Source organism: Euleptes europaea, chromosome 1, assembly GCF_029931775.1.
Source record: "Euleptes europaea isolate rEulEur1 chromosome 1, rEulEur1.hap1, whole genome shotgun sequence".
Classification (NCBI taxonomy): Eukaryota; Metazoa; Chordata; class Lepidosauria; order Squamata; family Sphaerodactylidae; genus Euleptes; species Euleptes europaea.
Genome location: NC_079312.1, coordinates 21,844,984 through 21,865,964, shown reverse-complemented (window position 1 = coordinate 21,865,964; position 20,981 = coordinate 21,844,984). Strand labels below are relative to the sequence as shown.

At 45.3% G+C, this 20,981-nt stretch overlaps 1 protein-coding gene across 1 annotated transcript; it reads right to left on the bottom strand.

Moving 5' to 3' along the window:
- Positions 1 to 607: 607 nt before the first annotated feature.
- Positions 608 to 20,307, bottom strand: LOC130473525 (zinc finger protein RFP-like). Its single transcript, XM_056845066.1, has 7 exons — positions 19,861 to 20,307; positions 17,685 to 17,780; positions 13,839 to 14,069; positions 12,333 to 12,355; positions 8,830 to 8,945; positions 5,845 to 5,877; positions 608 to 1,173 (listed from the first exon to the last, which is right to left on the bottom strand). Exons 1-7 carry the CDS (start codon positions 20,305 to 20,307, stop codon positions 608 to 610), a joined length of 1,512 nt encoding a protein of 503 aa, XP_056701044.1.
- Positions 20,308 to 20,981: the final 674 nt, after the last annotated feature.

The window sequence follows — 20,981 nt, the reverse complement described above, 5'->3', positions numbered from 1 at the left end:
GAGGCACCTGGTTGGCCACTGTGTGAACAGACTCCTGGACATGATGGGCCTCGGTCTGATCCAATCTGGCTTTTCTTACGATCTTATGTCATCCTTCCCAATAGTGGTAAAATAGGTGCTGGAAGGGCCCCTTTCATAGGTTTACTCCTCCAGGTTTACAGGAAATAACATTTTGTAAAGCCATGACCTCCTCCTTCAAAAGCCCGATTTAGCCGATCTAGCATCTCTTTTAATATTAAGGATTTAATTTTTAAACTCTCTCACTCCTGGCATTTATACCGCTATGGAGTTTCAAATATCTGAAAACAGGGGTTCTTTCTGAGTGCGTTCCCTGGGCCAAAGACAATCCCCATCACACACACCTTATGAATACAAAATCAAAGTTTCTTTGGTGCATTCTTTGGCTTTCGGAATCGTTGTGGGGACCAGAGAGCTACCACATCAAGCTCTCTGCTACTGCAGGGCCTTCTCATCTCACAGGAATGACTCAGCCGGCAGCTGTTCCCAAAGCTGACTCTTGGGAGAAGGAAATAATGAAAAAGAGCAAAAACTGACTTGGGTCAAGCTGCCGTCACATCTTACATACATTCTGAATGGCCACCACATTTCACTTTCCCACAACAAAGAAGGAGGAGATTTGCTGCCCCTGAAAAGAGGCCTTGGGAAAAGTGTAGATGACACTGTTGTTGGCAGCATTAACAAATGTTACTGAACCTTGTTCATAGTTCAGGGACAAATGGATGGTTGTAGTGTTACAAGGGCCAATGCGCTGTGCAGGCACCCAGCTGCTGGACCAGGGACATAGTATACGATCACGATGTGACTGGGAAGAACTGAATACATACCAGTAGTTATCAGTTGACTTCCACACAGCCCAAAACCCTTGCTCAGGGGTCAAAGAAGACAAACAAGTCACATTTCTCCCCCGAAAACACTCAAGGGCTACTCCCACAGCCCAGAACTTTTCATTCTTTGTATTAATTACCCAGGAACACTTTCCTGAATTTATTCTCTCAACTCCCATAATGTAGGACCAACAAGACAACAAGTTGGGATTTTGGTGGAAATTACTAAACGACGAGTGCTGCTGGCTGTAGCCACTTGAACTCCACAGGTTATTCGCTGACAGAACTAGTGTAGGAATTGTACAGGTTCCACAGTCAGTGACATTTGCTGCAAAAGAGAAGAAAGGGTCAACATGTAAAAATGTTTCGCAAGTGCCAGCAGCAGGACCTGCCTCAAACTGTTCCCAAGATTTATGCAGCTCTGGAGGATGCATGAGAAGGATTCGTGAGAATACAATATAGTATTGGAAAACTGCCCTCTCGCCTCCCCTCTAGCTAGGCAAGGGGATTTTGCTACATCTCTTGGAAGGGACATGCAGATTATAACACCACATCAGGCCAAAAGGATGCCCCTAAGGCATATCAAAACAAGGGAAGGCCAGGGCTCAAAGCAGACTGCCAAATATATACCTGTCCCCTCCTCCTACTAAGACCTCTCAATCTGATCACCAGCCTCCTCTTAGTTGTTTTGAAAGGCACCCCCTTGAAAGCCTGTGCAGAGGAGATTGCCAGACTGTGGCAAAAAAGCACACCTGCTCTGCCATAATCAAGATAAATTCTGTCATGGAGATAGAGTGTCACTGGAATACATAAAGCATTTATATTCCCCCAGCTCCAAGGCAAGCCTAATCATACTCTTGCTCTGAGGGATACTTCATCAAGGCAACATGAACCACTTCCAGCTATAAACAGCTGGGCATCCCTTGTGTGTGTGTTAAGTGCCATCAAGTCGCTTCCGACTCATGGTGACCCTATGAATGAAAGTCCTCCAAAATGTCCTATCTTTGACAGCCTTGCTCAGACCTTGCAAATTGAAGGCTGTGGCTTCCTTTATTGAGTCAATCCATCTCTTGTTGGGTCTTCCTCTTTTACTGCTGCCCTCAACTTTTCCTAGCATGACTGTCTTTTCCAGTGACTCTTGTCGTCTCATGACATGACCAAAATATGATAGCCTCAGTTTAGTCATTTTAGCTTCTAGGGTCAGTTCAGGCTTGATTTGATCTATAACCCACTGATTTGTTTTTTCCCCCCTTAAGTATTGCCAATCCAACCCAGCCGTTGATAAAGACAGCCTAACATCTATCCATCCAGGATGAGTCATAAAACCCGTTATTCAGGCCTGGTCCTTTATCAGTATGCTAAAACTGTCCAACAACTGGCCCACCTAGGAATGTCAGATATTGCTCTACTAATCTTCCCGTCAGATTTTGACAGCAGTTACTTTCAAATTGCCCAGACAAATGCAAACTTCATATCTTGGACCAATCCCAACCCTGGGAAAGTGGGGTCTCATGTCTAGATATGGGACCCTTCCCCATTTTAAAAAACCATTCCAAGTCTGTGGAACGCGTGTCCCACTGCCTGGATACCCCTGCATATGCTTCACAGCCCCCTCTCCTCAACACTCTGCTGCCTTGGACTTCTGCTGCACAGACTCCCAACAAACCTCTGCTTCTTATCCCCCTTGAATCAGGCAGTATCGCCCATTCGAATGTCCTCCCTTTCCTCTCGCCTCTGCCGTTTTCCTTACCCTATCCCCGCAGTGTATGAGTGAGTGGGAGAGAGAGAGAGACAACTGGAAAGAAAGAGGTGGTTTACTTGTGTTTTTTAAGGGTTTGTAGCTTTTAAGGGTTTGTTGGTTTGGTTTGCTCCTAGTGGTGTGTGTTTGATTGTTAATAAAAGGCAGCACAGCTTCAGCCAAGTCCAACGACGTGGGGGAATTATTATTTTTTGTCACTGGCCTTTACTGACTCTGTGCTTGAAGCTGGGGAAAGAGAGGGCAGACATCAAAGCCTGGGATCTGGAAAGCCCTCCCCACTATGGTTTTGCTCTTCACCGGCCTTGGGGGTAGCTCCAGGTGGATTCTACTAATTACCACCATTTGGGTCTTCAGCTAGTTTGAGTCCTTGCTATTTCCAAGGGGTAACAGGTTTCCTACCTTCTCCCAAGTAATATATTGTCATTAAATAGCCCCACTTGTAGGAATTTGCCATTGGCCTTTTCTTCCCCTGATTAATAATTTAATCCTTAAATTCACTGAATGGATTGAAAGTACTAACTGCACTGGTTACAGGCTGAAGTCCAGAGGTACAATCCATCCTCACAAGGGCAAGGACAGATTTGTGCCAAATTATTCCAAAACTAAGCTAAATACAGAATATGCTGAACAGGCAAAAAACAACAACACTCAAATCCATCTGAAATCATCATTTCTGATGGCGGAACAGATGACACCCAAAACGTAAAACCACACAGTTGTAAGTCAACTTCCACATAACCCATCACCTCCCCAACTTTCTTGCAGAAATTGTGGAGAATCTATTTTCCCATGACTGCATCTTTCAGCTGCTCAGTTTCAAATCAAAAGAGAACAAGGTACTGAAATACAGCTCAAGCGAGCTTCAAACCGCCCCCTGCAGCTTTCAGACAGCACATTCTTGGGAGTGGAGATGAGGGAAGCAAATGCCAACGAACAAACTCCTCTGGCTCCCTTTGTAACATGCTCATTTCTCCTCTCCCCCCCCCCCCAATTTTCTCACAGAATTGTTTCTGGTATTTTTCATTGCAGTCAGTCAACCAAGTATTTTCCATTAAAACAAAATTTACACTTGGATCAATTTCATCAACCCAGACTTTTGGGGAAACAATTTTTAGAATGAATTTTGAATTTAGAATGAATCTACTGGAATATTCCTGACTAGGGCTGTTGATTCGGTTCGGCCCGAACTGAAAATCAGCCAAATTTCCCTTGATTCGGCGGTTTTTAGTTCGGGACGAACCGAACTCAAAACTGGCGGGCAACCGGGGAGCCGAATTCAGCGAGTTCGGGAGTTCACGAATAAATCTGGCCAATTCGGGCCGTCAGTAAGCAGCATAACCTTCAGTAAGCAGCATTCTCCTCCCCCGGCCAATCGGTGGCCAAGCTGGGTCTTCTTCTGGCCAATCAGTCAGGATTGAGTACTGGAGGAATCAGCTGATGTGCGGCTCGGCCGGGGAAAGAGAGAGAGAGGGAAATCCTCGTGTATGTGTGTGCGGGGGTGCTTGTGCACATTCGCTCCTTTCCGTGGCTGCAGGGGGCACATTTTTTGGGGTACAGACACAAAACTTTCAGGGGATATTCAGACAAGCCTTCTTAAGAGACCACCCAAGTTTTGTAAACATTGGGTCAGGGGGTCCCGAGATATGAGCTCCCCCCTTTTTCTCTCCATGGCTGCAGGGGGCGCATTTTTGGGTGTGTGCCTACCCCAAACTTTCAGCGGAGCATCAGACAAGGCTTCTTAAGAGACCCCCCAAGTTTTGTAAACATTGGGTCAGGGGGTCCCGAGATATGGGCTCCACCCCTTTTTCCTCTCCCCCTTTTCCATTTCTGTGGCTGCAGGGGGCGCTTTTTGGGGGGTGCAGCCCCCAAACTTTTATCATAGCTTCAGACAATCCCTCTTAAGAGACCACCCAAGTTTTGTAAAGATGGGTTCAGTGGGGGCAGAAATATCGGCTCCCCCCCTTTTCTCTTTCCGTGGCTGTAGGGGGCGCATTTTTGGGTGTGCTGACCCCAAACTTTCAGCAGAGCTTCAGACAAGGCTTCTTAAGAGACCACCCAAGTTTTGTAAACATTGGGTCAGGGGCCCCTGAGATATGGGCTTTCCCCTTTTCCCTATTGGGATGAATGGATCACCCTCGAGAGATGCATACATATGGATCTCATATTGGATACAAATGGAATCATATTGGATTACCCAGCCTCTCCTGATGGAACAGAAGACAGCCACAGTAAGACCCCTTTGGGGGCTTTAATCTATAATTTTTCTTTTCTGTGTGTGTGTGGGGGGGAAGCAGAGTCTGTGTGTGTGTGGGGAGGGAGCAGTTTCTGTGGGTGGGGGGGGAAGCCAAAGGGGGCTTTTGCCGGTTCTGCCTGGGGTGTGTGTTCCCCCTCCAGTCTCTCTCTCCCTGGTTTGAGTGGGGGCTTCATTTTTATGTCTTCAGGTTTTTCCTCATTCATAAGATCAGTTAGGTTATTTTGATGGTTGCTCAAAACTGGTTTTCAAATGGTGACTTAAAGAATGCATCTGCCTGGTCCCAAGTCCAATGCAAAAGGAGAAATTCCACCCCCTCCTGCTCATTATGCATAGCTAGCTGCCTCTGTCCCTTTCCATGGTATGCAAACTCCCAGGTGTCAGGTGTTGCTTTGCACTGTTGCAAAGGTGTTGCATTGCGTGCTTGTGTTGCTTTACAGTTGTATTGTTTTGCAAAATTCTTCACACCTGCCCCGCCCTTTGCATGTTTGAAAAGGTGTTGCTTTGCAGTTGTGTTGCTTTGCAAAGTTCTTAGCACCTGCCCAGCCCTTGCTCTCATCAGCTGTTTGTCGGGGATGGGAGCTTTGTGCGTGGGCAGCAAGCTCTGCTCAGAGATACACATTAAGGGTGGGGGGACCCCTTTCGGGGCCCATATCTCAGCCCCCCCTGACCCAATCTTTACAAAACTTGGGGGGTCTGGCAAGAAGGGTCCTTTGAAGCTCCTCTGAAAGTTTGGGACCTCTACCCCCAAAAATGCCCCCCCAGAGCCGCGGAAAGGCGCGGTTGTGTTTTTAATGGCTTTATTCGGCCGAATTTTTCCTGTGGAATTACACAGATCCGAAGTGGGGGAGTTCGGACTTCGGCATATCCCGAATCTAAACGGGCCGAATTCAGCCGAATCCGAACTATACCGAATTTTTTAAAATTCAACAGCGCTATTCCTGACAATCTTACTTGTAAAATCTTTCCCACCACGCCCGAATATTTACCTTTCTTGGCCTCAGGTCCAGCATTTACCGTGTCTAGAAAAGAAAATAAGACAGAAACATGAGTATTCTTAGGGGTTCTAAGGATCATTTCAGGCATTTTGGACTGTTTAGAACTGTGCCAGTTTTATAGTAATATAAAAGATAATTGACAATGGGAAGGGCAGCCATGAAGGAGCTAGAAAAGATTCTTCAGTGTAAGGATGTGTCACTGGCAACCAAGATCAGGTTAATTCATGCCAAAGTACTCCCTATTACTATGTATGGGTGTGAAAGTTGGACAGCGAAGAAAGCTGACAGGAAGAAAGTAGATTCCTTTGAAATGTGGTGTTGGAGGAGAGTGTTACGGATACTGTGGACCATGAAAAGACAAATAAGTGGATTCTAGATGAAATCAAGCCTGAACTGACCCTAGAAGCTAAAATGACTAAACGGAGGCTATCGTACTTTGGTCACATTATGAGAAGACTAGAGTCACTGGAAAAGACAATAATGCTAGGAAAAATTGAAGATAGCAGGAAAAGAGGTGGACCCAACATGGGATGGATTGATTCTGTAAGGAAGCCACAGCCCTAAGTTTGCAAGACCTGAGCGAGGCTGTTAATGATAGGAGATTTTGGAGAACATTGACTCACACCATGAGTCGGAAGCAACTTGATGGTGCTTAACACACACACACAATATTTAAATTAACCATGCTATTTTGGGGGGATTCGAGGGTTGAAGCACCACCAGAAAGAAGGCCCTCATTTTATCTTGCTTTTTCTGTCCTGGTACTTTTATTTGGTCCCTCATCAGATTCTAGTAGAAAACATATCCCATGTTTGATCTATTGTAAGTAAGAGAGGTAAGCAGGGGTGGTTTACTGATTCTGGGGCCCTGGATACAAATCAGGGACGGGGCCCCAGAATCACTGAAAGAGGTGGATGGGTGGGGGAATCAGTGCAGTGCCTGCCCCACACACACCCTAAAGCTAATTCACACAAGGGTGGACTGGAAAAAAGGATCACAGTGGCCCCTTTCCATGGTAGTCCATTTTGTCACCCCCAACATGGCTCAGGAAGTGGCTTGCAACTTAATGCTATGCGTGTCTTAATTGGATGTAAGTCCTACTATATTCAGTGGGACTTATTCCCAGGTAAGTGTGTACCCAATTGAACTGTAAGGCTGTAATTCTACACAGGTTGATCTGGGAGAAAGCCCCACTGAATAAAATGCAAATTACATCTAAACAAAACATGCCTGGGATAGCACTGTAGAGAATATCTGCCATTACAGGAAATGCCATTACAGGAAATGGAACATAGGCTGCAAAAAGATCCCAACAGAAGGGGAAGAAAGAAATTGTGCTTTGCGGAAAAGAGGAATAATCCCCTGGTGATCAAGGGAGTGACAGATTTCACAGCCAGATCGCCCTCACATCCAAGAGGAATAATCGAGGGGAGGGGGGAGGAGGAAAGGCAGCTCTGCAAAATGACAACTGTGTTTTCCAAAAGAATGCAAATGGCAAAGGCAATCCATGCAGTTTTTGCAGATCCACCACCACTGAACAAACGAACACACACACATATACACACATCCCAAAGAGCAGAGGGAAGCAAAGAATCATGCTGGTCCCTTGTGTGGGTAGGCAGAGCCAAGCTCCATGCTCTTCCCTCCCCACCTACCTCTGTCATATAGGGACTGCCAAACTAGATGTCACAGTGGTCATGGGTCTGACCTGTGGCTGCCGGTTTTTATTTTTTTGCCATCAAGTTACAGATGACTTATGGAGACACAGTAGGGTTTTCAAGGCAAGAGACGTTCTGAGGTGGTTTGCCATTGCCTGCCTCCCCGTCACAGCCCTGGTATTCCTTGGAGGTCTCCCATCCAACTACTAGCCAGGGTCAGGGTTGAGAGTGTGTGACTGGCCCAAGGACACCCAGCAAGCTTCCACGACATGAACAGGGATTTGAACCTGAGTTTCCCAGGTCCTGGTCCGATACCTTAACCACTACATCACGCTGGCTCTCTGTGGCTGTCAATGCCACCTTATAAATAGGGGTGGGTAGTTTTGGTACTCTAAAAGGCAATTATGTATTTCTATTTGGGATTCTGTTTTGTCTTCGTCAAAGATCTTTTTCAAGCCTTTCCTCTGCTGAGGACTGGCTAGAGAAGCAGCTCTAGATTGTAAACCGTGTAAAGAGCTTTTTAAGCTAAGTACAATAGCATCTGAATAATTTGGCTCTTCTACAGACAATGCTTAACAAAAATTATGGAGCTGAATTTTTCCCATGGCCACTGTAATGTCTAGCTTGGCTCGCAGGAGGCAAAGCAGGCAAAGGAGGGAGAAGAAAAGGTAAGCGGACCAGAAGAGGAATGAAGGAGCCATACATTCTGCAACTCATGTTTTTATTGCATTTATAGTAAACTCACAGCCAGTTCCTAAGAAATGGGTCTAAGTGCTTTGGAGGCGGTGTGGCCCCGTCGCCAATGTAAGTGCTCTCTTATCACTGTGGCAGGGGCACTTTCGTCAGCGCCCGGGCACCACGGAGCTGCACACCACTCCTCCAAAGCCGCAGTCTCTCCGGGACCTAAATCCTGGAAGAGAAATGCGGCGCCAGCATGAGGGGACATTCCTGGGGATGGAGCTGATGGTAGTCAGCTTCCAAAGCCCCTTCAGCCTGGGAAGGCCCCCTCCAGCAATAATGTTGCTGCGCCAGATTTTTCCTGGCACAGCCTTGTTGTTTTCTATGGGGAAATGTCCCATTTTCTTCAAAAACCCATTTTAAAAAGGGTTTTTTAAAGCCTTTCGGCAGCCGGGAAACCACTTTGGAGGAGCCGAAAGGGCACCTTGGCCACATGTCCCCAGCTGCCGAAAGGCTCAAGAATCGGCTGTCAAACTAGCAAACCTAAGACAGAGTGAACATTTGAATTACAATAGATCAGTTGGATTGGATTAGCTTTCTTTAAACCATTTTTTTAAGTTCACACACTTGACATTGTTACCTTTGAATTCCTTCATCGTAGTGTCCAGAAATGGATGCATTTTAAAGAAGTTCTCGATTTCTTGCTTTAATTCAGGAGAAAAAGCTACTGGGTTCACAAATTTCCCCTTGTTACATCTAGGGAGAAGAAACTGAAAGTTATTTGCTTTCTGTCCATCCATTAGTCTTAATTCAGCAGAGAACATGAAGGGGAAAGGAGGGAACAGAAGGAGACTTAACGTTTGGGCCAGTCAAGGCAGACAACGAAACAGAATTAAGGCAGAAATCAAAACAGAACTGAAACTTTTGATTCAATCTGAGACATATTTATCCGCTACAACTCACACTACCTCTAATATACATAGGCCAATGAGATCAGGTCCCCGCTGTTCAGCAAACTCTTCTTTGCTCAGTTTGGAATGGGACTCATTTTTCCCAGTTATTTTGCCAAATTTTGTGACTCCCAGTCCCAATTTTGCACCTCATTGCACTCCCGGGGTTGTGAGAGTCATGGGACCCAAACACACCCACTGCAACCAACTCTCCCTGTGTGCATCTGAAGGAGAATTTAGCTTCCAGGTTCAGCTACCCAAACAAGATGCAGAGAGAAACCTCTAAACAAAAGTAGATTTTAATATATCTATACACAGAGAAGTCAATTTCGGAGTTATCAAATCATTCCAGTCCTAGTAAGACTTATATAGACAGAAAAAGCATACATGGCCATCTTTCCCACCAAGTTACCATATTTGACATGACATTTGGCAAAAATCATCATTCTCTGTTCTTCTCTGTCATTTTCTGTAAATTCTACGTAGATTCCAATATTTAAACGGATGAGCAAAACTTATTATTTATTGAATTAGTTACTGAATTATTTACTGAAGATACTTACAGGACAAATATACACAGTAACCCTTATATTGATTAGCCATTGTGTAAATATGACAGCAAGCTGTGTCTTCTCTTGTAGCAGTTTTAGGGCTACTGTATGGTCATTTTTTCACGGAGGTTTGCCGCAGTTTCACTTTTGTTTTGCCACGCTGCTAATTTTTGATTTTTCATGACTGCTTCGAATTTGAGGGGGGAAAACGCTTCATCCCCAAGGAGCCTTCTTTCCACTCCCTACCCCATGCACACAGGCTGGATCAGGACCAACATGCCAGCCAGGAGCCCTCTCTCCTCTCTCACAATGCACTGGGTCCGGATCGGGGCCGACGCGCAAGCCAGGGGCCTTCTTTCCTCTCCCCCCATGCATCCTTTGCATCCCCACCTGGTCTACTCAGAAGTAAGCCTTGAATCAGCACAGGTTGGAGCTGCTAGGTTCCCACTTTCAGCTAAACACTTCTCTGGGGCACATGGATGCAATTCCTCCACCCCCACCCAAATCCTGCCTGTCATTAAAGGGCAATGGGTTCCACACTTATAGAAAATAGAGGGAAGCTTTGAAGAGAGCGCTCCCTTGCCCCCCCTCCTTTGGAATCTGACTGTTCCAAAAGCAGAACAGAGCGAAGGTGGAAGAAAAATGTAGGAGACCAGAGGGACTGGTGCTTGTTTTTTGTGCTGGGGCCATGCCCACATAGGTGAACTGCACGAGGTAATCTGCTGGGCGGAGTTGGGGGCGGGCATAAACAATGAGTTTGTTGGAAGGGGAGGCCTCCAGCAAAGGGGACAGACCAAACCGTTGTCGAATACAGTGTGCTTTGTTCCCATGAAAAACCAAAACTGCATCTGGATTGACAAGGATAAATCGCAGCCATGAAAAAAAAAATTTAAATCGCTTTTTTTTTTTTGCTCCATGGCAAGAGAGCATCAAAATCATCTGTGAAAAGTTGGCCTATGTGTGGCAAAAAGCTTGCTGATAGCTAATGACAACTAATATCTGACTTTTAAGGGAGACAGCGAAAATGACTTCTTTAACTTGCATGTTTTCTAAAATCTCTTAAACGTAATTGCCTTAATTCCCCAACACGCTCCAGACCCCATAAACCCCATTTCCCCCCCATCTTTCTTGATGACCACTATGGGGAGGGCTTGCTACAAGCATCCTCCAAAGCATCCCTGGCCATTTAGTTTGCAGGGCAGCTAATGTTTGCACAAACTACTCAGATGTCCTAGAAAACAACATTTCCCAGGATCCCTGGCACTTTGGGGGGTACTATTTCAACATTTCAAATACCAGTAGAGAAGAGTAATTATTTTTATTTTTGTTCATTTCAACAGTGTTGTTCATTTAATTGCTGCAGCCTTTCAGTGTCATTATTATGATTTTTTAAATATTTTATTTTTCTTCCTCTCCCATCCCCCCCCAACCCAGTTCAGGACTAGCCAGCAATTACTGTGCTGTATCTGCTGCAGCTCCAGCTAGGGTTGCCAACCTCCAGGTACTAGCTAGAGATCTCCTGCTATTACGTCTGATCTCCAGCCGATAGAGATCAGTTCACGTGGAGAAAATGGCTGCTTTGGCAACTGGACTCTATGGCACTCAAGTCCCTCCCCTCCCCAAACCCCGCCCTCCTCAGGCTCCGCCCCAAAAAACCTCCCACCAGTGGTGAAGAGGGACCTGGCAACTCTAACTCCAACCTAGCCATACTGGTGAAACAGGAAAGTGAACAGCCAGCCAAAATCCAGGCAGAAGATCTCTCTGCCTCTATCCAATCTCCAGAGACACTGAAATTCTTTTGCTAGTGTCTGAGGTACCAGGCTTTGATGCCCCCTGGGCAATGCAGCCCTGAGGAAGAGGAAGATGCCAGGAATTGTAAGGACCTACTTTCCCAGGGTGCTCTGAGATGCCAGGGAAAAAGTTGTGTGGGGAGAGAGGGCGTCTGCACTCCTGGGCGTAGAGTTGCCAACCTCTAGATAGGGCTTGGAGCTCCCCCAGAATTACAACTGAACTCCACACTACAGAGATCAGTTCCCCTGGAGGAAATGGCAGCACCGGAGAGTGGGCTCTACAGCATCACATCCCTGCTGAGCTCCCCCAGTTCCCCCATTCCCCAAGAATGCCCCCAGATTTCCAGGAATTTCCCAATCCAGACTTGACAACTCTACCTGTTTACTCGTTGTCAGGTTGATTACCTGCTGGAGCAATCATTGCTGCTAACTCCAAGACTGAGTCCAGAAAAACCGGGGCTAAATTTTCGTGTTCTCTAAATTAATGATATAGTTTCCCTGCCCGGCTTAGTCAACCAAATCATTCACATATAGCCTATACTTCCCAGGTTAAGAAGAAGAAGAAGAGTTGGTTTTTATATCCCGACTTTCTCTACCACTTAAGGGAGACTCAAACCAGCTTACAATCACCTTCCCCTCCCCACAACAGACACCCTGTGAGGTGAGTGAGGCTGAGAGAGCTGTGACTAGCCCAAGGTCACCCAGCTGGCTTCGTGTGCAGGAGTGGGGAAAGAAATCTAGTTCACCTCAGCCGCTCATGTGGAGGAGTGGGGAATCAAACCCGCTTCTCCAGATCAGACTCCACCGCTCCAAACCACCGCTCTTAACCACTACACCATGCTGGCCACTTACCGTTGCAAAACATTTCTGAGGTCCTAGAAGGAAAAGAGAGAAATAGAATTGATGTATATACCAATGCCCTCACTCGTAACAACAGGAATCGCTAATCTTAATGAAACTCCAGTATTTGAAATCACCAGGAAATCTGGTTCATTTTTATTGAGTATATGATGTATTCTGGTTTGTGGAGCGAGGTGGTATACCTGTTTCATACTACAGGTATACCCCCTCGCTCCACTTGCCAACCTCGCAGCTTTCTACATTTGTGATATTTAACTATAGTTTGAATACTGAAAGAGCAAGTCTTCCTCCTGTCAAAAGAGAAGCAGCAGCAACAGCAAGAATGACCATCCTTTTTTGCAAACTGTAGCCAGAATTTGATTTATAAAAAACACTGTACCCCACCTTTCTCCCCCAAAGTGCTGTAAAGTGGCTGAAAAAGCCCTGGCCCTTCTTGAAGACAGGCAGATGCTTTTAGGGCCAGGGACCACCAGTAAGTTGTTATTAGTAGCAGAGAGTAAAGTTCTCTGGGGGGCATACTGGGAGAGACGGTCCCACAGATATGATGGTCCCAGACCATTTAGGGCTTTAATGTTAAAACCAGCAGCTTGAACCTGATTCGGTACTCCACCTGGGGCCAGTGCAGTTGTTGAAGCACTGGCTGAACGTGTGCCTTCAGCAAGGTCCCAGTAAAGGACCCTTGCTGCGGCATTCTGCTCCAGCTGGAGTTCCCGGATCAATCTTGAGGGCAGCCCTACACAGACCGAGTTACAGTAATCTAACCTGGAGGCAACTGTTACATGGATCACTGTGGCTAGGTCAGGGCAGGAGAGATAGGGAACCAACTGCCTAGCCTGGTGGAGATGGGGAAAAGCCACCTTGGCAATAGCTGTGACCTGTGCCTCTATTGATTCCAGGGTTTCCCTGGAAGTGATGTAATGACACGTGCAACATTGCAGCACCCCCCATGTCCCCGCCCCTAAACCCTACTCAGCCGTTACCCTCACCTGCTTTGCCGTGTTTATATAAACAAGAGGAAGGGAAGGCCTGACAGTTTCTAAGGAGGATAGGAACTCATCCACACATCATTTGAGAAGACAGATGGTCAGAGAGCAAGCAGGATGGTGCCAAAATGAAGTGAAGGATCTAAGAATCTGGCTGTGGTCCATTCCCACCCAAGGAATCAAAATCTACGAACCAAGCCAAGAAACCCTTAAATGGGAACCATATATTTATACTAATATGTTCCATAAGCTTAATCTTATTCCTATAGGTAATCTGTGGCACTCCCCTCTGCGTAAGCAATGTCAGGAATTCTTCACTTCCCAGGGACCTTATATCTAAAAGATTGCTAAGTTTATACTTTCTCAATTTTAAAATTAAAGCCTTTAAAAATTGTGATCCTTGTTCCTCCTATAGATCTCCAAGGATCTAGTTGCCCCACAGAATGCATTGGTGGGTCAAGGAAGAACAACGCTGCCCTAGAACACTGCCTGGACTGATCCAGCCAACACCTACCTGCAGGAATTCACTTGCCGGCTGCTTCTGTTTCTCCTCCATTTCCTTGATAAGGAGATCTACAGCAGAAATTTCCTCACATAGTTTGTCAATGTGGGCTTTCCTCTTGTCCTTAATGAGATCTTCCAGATCTTTTAGTTTAGCCAGCACGTGGTGCTCTTGGTCTTCCAGAAACTGGTGCAGTTGTTTAAATTCAGCTGTAATTTTCTGCCTTTCTCCCTCTGTCAGCTCCTACAATGAGAAAGTGTGTGGATGGGAGAGAAGGGCAGACACTTCCCTAGCCAGTAGGAAGATACTTCGGATTTGGTGTATTCACTTTCCTTTCAACAGATCACTTAATTGTGTTAGGAAAATTCTTTTATCAGAGGATTATGGATCGTATGATCATGGCTGGTGAAAGTCAACTAAGGCACACGCACATAATGAATAGACAAAGTCCTTTGTCTTAGCAAAAACAAAACTTTACTCACTATAAAATAGGGTAGGGTAAACTTGAGTTTAAAATAATAAATCCTCACTACATCTCTAGTTTCCTAAACGTGCCAGAAAAGAACTGGCAGAAATCTAAACTTAAGCACATGGCATCTCTAAAAAACAGAGTTGCCCCATCCTCTCTGGTTGAGATAAAAAAACTAACTGAGTACTGCTTTCTCTCTTAGACAAAGGAAGAAAGCAGTAATATGCAGATTCTGGTTACGTGACCAACAACATGTTTACAACTGATCTTCGCTGACCAATAGCTAATTGACATATTGGAGATTACATCACCTTCTTGAACTGGTCAGCATCAATACAATCAATTTTAACCCTTGTCAGTCTGACATGTAACGAATCTCGCTATCTATTCCCCAACAAATTGCTCCGGACAAACTGTGAAATCTTGTACCCACCCCCAAAAAAGCATCCAGAAAGAACTCCTATCTTCATCTCCCACACCGCCTGCTTAATCTTTGAAAGCCAAATGTCCTGAAAAACACTGGAGTGCACATCTTTAAAAAGAAAGATCCGCAAATTTATAATCCCTCTGGCGCAACTCTCTCCTCCCTGAGTCTCTCCTCCGTAGACATTACTGCAATCAGATGCAAGCGGTAGAGGATGAAATCAGGGATGAGCTGATACAGACTCTGTCCTCTGTTTTTCACTGCATGAAGCTAATGTTGGTTTTTGATTTGTTTTATTTCTGTTGCTATCATTGAACACATGACATTGCCTTATTCTGAATCAGGCCCTTGGTCCATCAAAGACAGTGACTTTCAATCAGTCCTCAAAAATTGGTCCAAGCCCGTCACGTGGTACACATAATTGGTTGGATTCTGTAATCTGAGTGTCCAAGGACTGAGGGGCTCTCTCTCTCCTGCATTTCTCCTCCCCATAAGCAACTTCATCAGATGCTGGGGAATGTTGATACCTGGGGTTGCAGGCCTTGCATGGACCAGGAGGCCATGGGGAGGAGTGACACCACCCTCTCCTCCCATCAGCACAGCTTTGCTGACAGAAGAGGCAAGAAGGGTGGCTTCACCCCCTTCCTGCTCCCTACCGCAGTCTTGTGACCATGGGTCAGGTGGGACTATTGTTGGGGGAGACATCTTTACCACGTGGTAACGATCTACAACCATCACTGCCTTCTGCTGATGGGTCACAGGATCCAACCCAGAATACTGATTTTCTTAGTGGGCAACAGAATGTAATTATATATCATGTGTCCGACCCATCCTATATGATTATTGGATTCACAGCCCATTCCTGAGGTGCGCCGGTGGGCACACCCAAAGCCCTTAGGAGGCAAACAAAGGCCTCCGTCAGCGCAGGGGCCAACAATGCCGGCGCCAGCACAGGCTGCAACAGCAAGCCGGGAGGCATTCCGGTGCCGGCCGGGGGCTGGGACCGATGTTAGGCGGCCTCCTGAGCCATTTCAGCTCAGGGATGCTCCTTTTTTGTAGTTGAGATACACCAGCTTTTTGCTGGCGTATCGGTTGCATGGGGTTTTTTGGGGGCAGGTAGGCATTCCTCTCAGGAATGCTCTGTCAGTCTTTCATGGCAGCGATGTCTCCAAAAACCAGGAAGAACATATGAACCTGCCTTATCTGAGTCAAATAACTGTCCTGTCTAGCTCAGTATTATCTGCTCTGATTGCCTGGGATGTTTGAGAGTTGCTGCCAGATTGTCTTTCCCAGCTTGGCCACCTGAGCTGGGAATGTCAAGGGTTGAATTCACTGCGTAGACAAATTGAGCTGTGCAACTGATTTGTGGCCTGTCTCCTTGGTACGACACTTGCAATATATTTCGGATATTCTATACTGCCTCTTCAAAGTCCTTCTCAAGGCAGCCTACAATTTTTAAAAAATCAATATAAAATGTTTATCCACCTTCCTCCAGTGTGCCTTACAACCCAACACAGGTATATAAACGAGCTCTCAGACAGAGATACTCACTTGAAGGACCTACAGCAAGCATTTTTGCAACTACTATATCCTGCTGATATGGTAAGAAAGGACTGGGACGGCCAGAATGATACCCAGGCACAGCTTGCTACAAGACAAGCCCAAAGAAAATGACAATAAAACACCTGTGGTGGTCACATACAGCTCACAACCCAATGTCAGTATGTACAGAAAGACTGCAGACAGTAAGGAGATGGAAATAATCTACTTGACAGTTTAATGACAGCTGCAGTTACATGACTGTAAGAAAGATGTAGTCAGAACTGGCCTGGACAGGTACTAAATGATGACTCAGCAACTGCCAGTTGATTGGTTAAAAGACTGGGCAGAATTGTATATAGCTGTACAAAGACTGTATGTGTTAGCTCTGCTACAAATATAGTGTCTGGCAAAGCACTTTGTCGGAGAAAGCCAGAACTTGCTGGTATGTATTTTTGCACCTGTAAATAAATGTAGATAGCACTGATTCAAACTGTGCTGACTCTGCTGTCCTCACTTGAGCCTGGGGTGCCAGCAAAACCTAAACTACAGACGCCGTCACCCAAGTCAGTCCAATGTATTATTAACGACCTATAACCAATGCTGGATTGTGACACTTCCCTTGCTAAGGCGCTGGGGGGCTGACCCTTGCTTACAGATAGCATGCTAACCTAAAACAACTTCTCACCTGCAATGATAAACTACTTAACAGTAGCATGGACTCTGGTACCAAGGCCTGCAACAAACCAAGGTGCCAACTTTGCTCTCATATAAATCCTAGTAACGCCATCACTGGGCCCAGCAACATCAGTCATACTCTCAGGTTCATACTCCTGCTCATCTGTTAATGTGACTTATGCCATTACATACCAACAATGCCCTTCCACCCTCTACATTGGACAAACAGACCAGTCCCTGCGACAAAGATTAAATAGATATAAGTCTGACATCAGAAACCACAACATTCAGAAACAAGTGAGTTTTAACCTTCCAGGACATTCAGTTGCTGATTAAGAGTAGCAGTTCTCTTAAGAAGGGATTTCAAAGGGAGATTAGAAAGAGACACTGCTGAATTGCAACTAATAATGAAGCTCAAGATAATGCATTCTCCTAGATTGAAGAGAGACTCTTGTCTGATCACCAATGCTGATTTCTCCACACCTACTAACCCTCTGCATATCACACCTAATCCAATCATGCCAGCTATTGTCATTTACCTGCTATTGTCATTTACCTGCTATTGCCATTGGGTGTCTAAATTTATTCTTAAGAACAGATGGCCTCACATTCTAGCTTTATCTGAAAAAGAGAGCTGTGACTCATTAAAGCTCATACCCTGCCAGAAATGTTGTTAGTCTTTAAGGTGCTACTGGACTCTTGCTCTTTTCTAAAGCTCTTAAAAAGTAGTAGTAGAAGAGGTACCTACCAGAAGAATCTGGCCTTCCACTTCCCCATTTTGCTGAGAAGACCGAATTGCTTCTCTTTCTTCCTTCAGAAAATCTAAATAGTCCTGAACTTTACCCTGTAAAGAGAACAACGTTAGTAATGGCTGCATAGATACACAGAAAAAATGGGAAGGGCAATACTTGCTTAAAGCTCCAAGAACATAGGCGATCTTAGGAGCAGGGGGTTTCATTCATTTTGACTCTCTATGTAAAACTCCCTCCCACTATAATCTCACAATGACTATTCTTCATTTTCCTGTACTACTGCACTCCTTTGCAGTCTGAACCACTTCAGTCTCAGTATACAGGAAACCTCAATCTGGTTAACACAGCATCATACTTGGCCCTACGGTCATATTGTTCAAGAGGTTTTGGACAATGCATACTTGAGAAAGAGAAAAGGAAGTAGGACAGCTTTGTTTCGAGTTAGGACAGACATGCCCTGTGGCCTTTTTCATCGGTTAAGAATCAGGAGAACAGGGTTTATTTTTAAAAAGAGAAAGGGCGGGGTTTGGGGAGGGGAGGGACTTCAATGCCATAGAGTCCAATTGCCAAAGCGGTCATTTTCTCCAGGTGAACTGATCAATATCGGCTGGAGATCAGTTTAAATAGCAGGAGATCTCCAGCTAGTTCCTGGAGGTTGGCAGCCCTAGCTCTGAATGTTGTTTAAAGATTGGATGTGGACTTGTAACTTTTTAAAGATTACTGATGCTGAAGACGTTAGCTAAACTGCATTTGAGTAGACTGAACTGACTGAATGAACCAGAGTTCGAAATCTAAAACACCGCACTGCAGGCCAAAGTACATGTCACAGTTTATACAAATTGCCAACCCTTCTGCAGCTTGCAGAACTGTGGCAACTCCTGTGTAAAAGAACCATGGTGTAAAAGAATCGGGACCTCAGTACAGAAGAAAAAGGGCTCCTGCCCCCCCGCACCATTTTTCAGAGCCAAAACAGCCGGAGAGGAAGGGGGAAGGCCATTCTTCACCAAGCCAGGCAGCTACACATGCAAGCATTCAGAAGACACCCAGCTACAAAGAAAGCTACCCCCCACCCACCCCCAAGAAAATTGAGAACAAATGATAGCGATTCTAGAAACGTGTCCACTGTCTCCTTAAGATCCATTTCCCTCCAGCTGCAGGTACAAAAGCCTAGTCTTTGGCTTAAAACATGTGACCTCACCTGAGCTGGCATAGTGGATAGGACGTCATTTACTGTATGCCCCTTTAAAACACCAGTGGGGAGGGGGGGAAGCCAGGTAAAAAAGCCTAAATAATTTCAACAATCTGATAGCCTTATTTAATTGAGTGGGGGAGAGGAAAAGAACTTGTGGTGTAGTGGTTAGAGTGTAGGATCTGGGAGACCCAGGTTCAAATCCGCACTCTGCCATGGAAGCTCGCTGGGTGACCTTGAGCTAGTCACACGCTCTCAGCTTAACCAATCTCACAGGGGTGTTGCGAAGATAAACTTTATTCATTTATTATGTCCACTTATTACCCTGCTCTCCCTGGCCAGAACTGTGCTCAGAGCAACTTACAAAATATAAATGTCCCATTAAATCAGTAAAAGCATTAAAACATTTTAAAATAGCCCTATAAAATCATATAAATAATTGAATTAATCCCTTATAAACATATTTTAACAAGAGATGAACAAGGTTTTGAATGAAAATTGTAAAATTAGATAATATAGATTTGTTAATCAAAATATAAGAGGATTAGTATTGTTAGCAAAGGAATATACAATTTATTTTACGATAGAAGAGAGTGAGGGGGAAGTCAATTTTTTCTTTTCTTTTTATTATTATTATTAATGTTACATGTTTTTAATTGTTTTATAATAATCTTAGTATTGCTTGTTTACTTACATGTTACTATATTAAATGAAAAACAATAAAAAATTATTCCAAAAAAATCATATAAATAATATAATTTACCTAAGGCGCCTAAATGGAGGAGAGGACGATGCAAGCTGCTTTGCAGGATATAAATAAAGCAGATAAATAATAAAATTGCATGGAACAACTTCATTGGTCCAACCTTTCGGTTTATCTTTTAACGTACCGAAGAATCTTAGTACAGCAATGAAGCTTCAAAGAACTCTTCGAGAAGGAGCCAAAATTAATCTTCTCTCCCTTATTCATTGCAGCGTCCTACCTTATACTCTTCGAACGCCTCCTCCTTAGGAATCACCTTATGTCCTCTGTGCTCTTTCGATTTGTCGCACACCACACAGATGGGCGCTTGGTCATCTTCACAGAAGAGTTTCAGAGGCTCCTGATGCCGTGCACAAACTTGCCCCGGCGCTTCCGCCCCTCCGATGCGGGATGAAGACTGAATTTCTGATGGGAGCTGAAGACTGAACTTCTTGGCTAGTTCTACAATGCTTGCCAGTTGCCGGTTCGGCCTGAAGCTCTTCTGCTGGACGGTTTCTCTGCACTGAGGGCAGGAAGCATCTGTCCCAAACTTCCCACAGTACTCGGTGAGACAGGCATGGCAATAAATGTGCCCGCAGTCTATGATCACTGGATCTTTGAAATATTCCAGGCAAATGGAACAAGTTGTTTCCTCACAGAGACCCTGGACTGGACTCTCTTCTGCCATGGCTCCTTCCTCTTGTGTGAAGTGTAATAAACATGTTAGTTTCATTTCTCTAATCTCAACCACTGACTGGGCGTTTCCCAGTCTCTGCTAATATGTAATCCACAGCTCAGTTTAAAACTATACTAGTAGTAGAAGATAGAAGCTAAAAATGACTAAACTGAGGCTGTCGTATTTTGGTCACGTCATGAGATGACAAGAGTCACTGGAAAAGACAGTCATGCTAGGAAAGGTTGAGGGCAGCAGGAAAAGAGGAAGACCCAACAAGAGATGGACGGACTCAATAAAGGAAGCCACAGCCTTCAGTTTGCAGGATCTGAGCAAGGCTGTCAAAGAGAGGACATTTTGGAGGAATTTCATTCATAGGTCCGCCATGAGTCGGAAGCGACTTGACTGCACTTAACACACACACAGTAGTAGAAGAAGAAGAGTTGGTTTTTATATGCCGACTTTCTCTACCACTTAAGAGAGACTCAAACCGGTTTACAATCACCTTCCCTTCCCCTCCCCACAACAGACACCCTGTGAGGTAGATGGGGCTCAGAGAGCTCTAACAGAGCTGTGACTTGCCCAGGGTCACCCAGCTGGCTTCGTGTGTAGGAGTGGGGGGGAACAAATCCAGTTCACCAGGTTAGCCTCCGCCGCTCACGTGGAGGGGTGGGGAATCGAACCCGGTT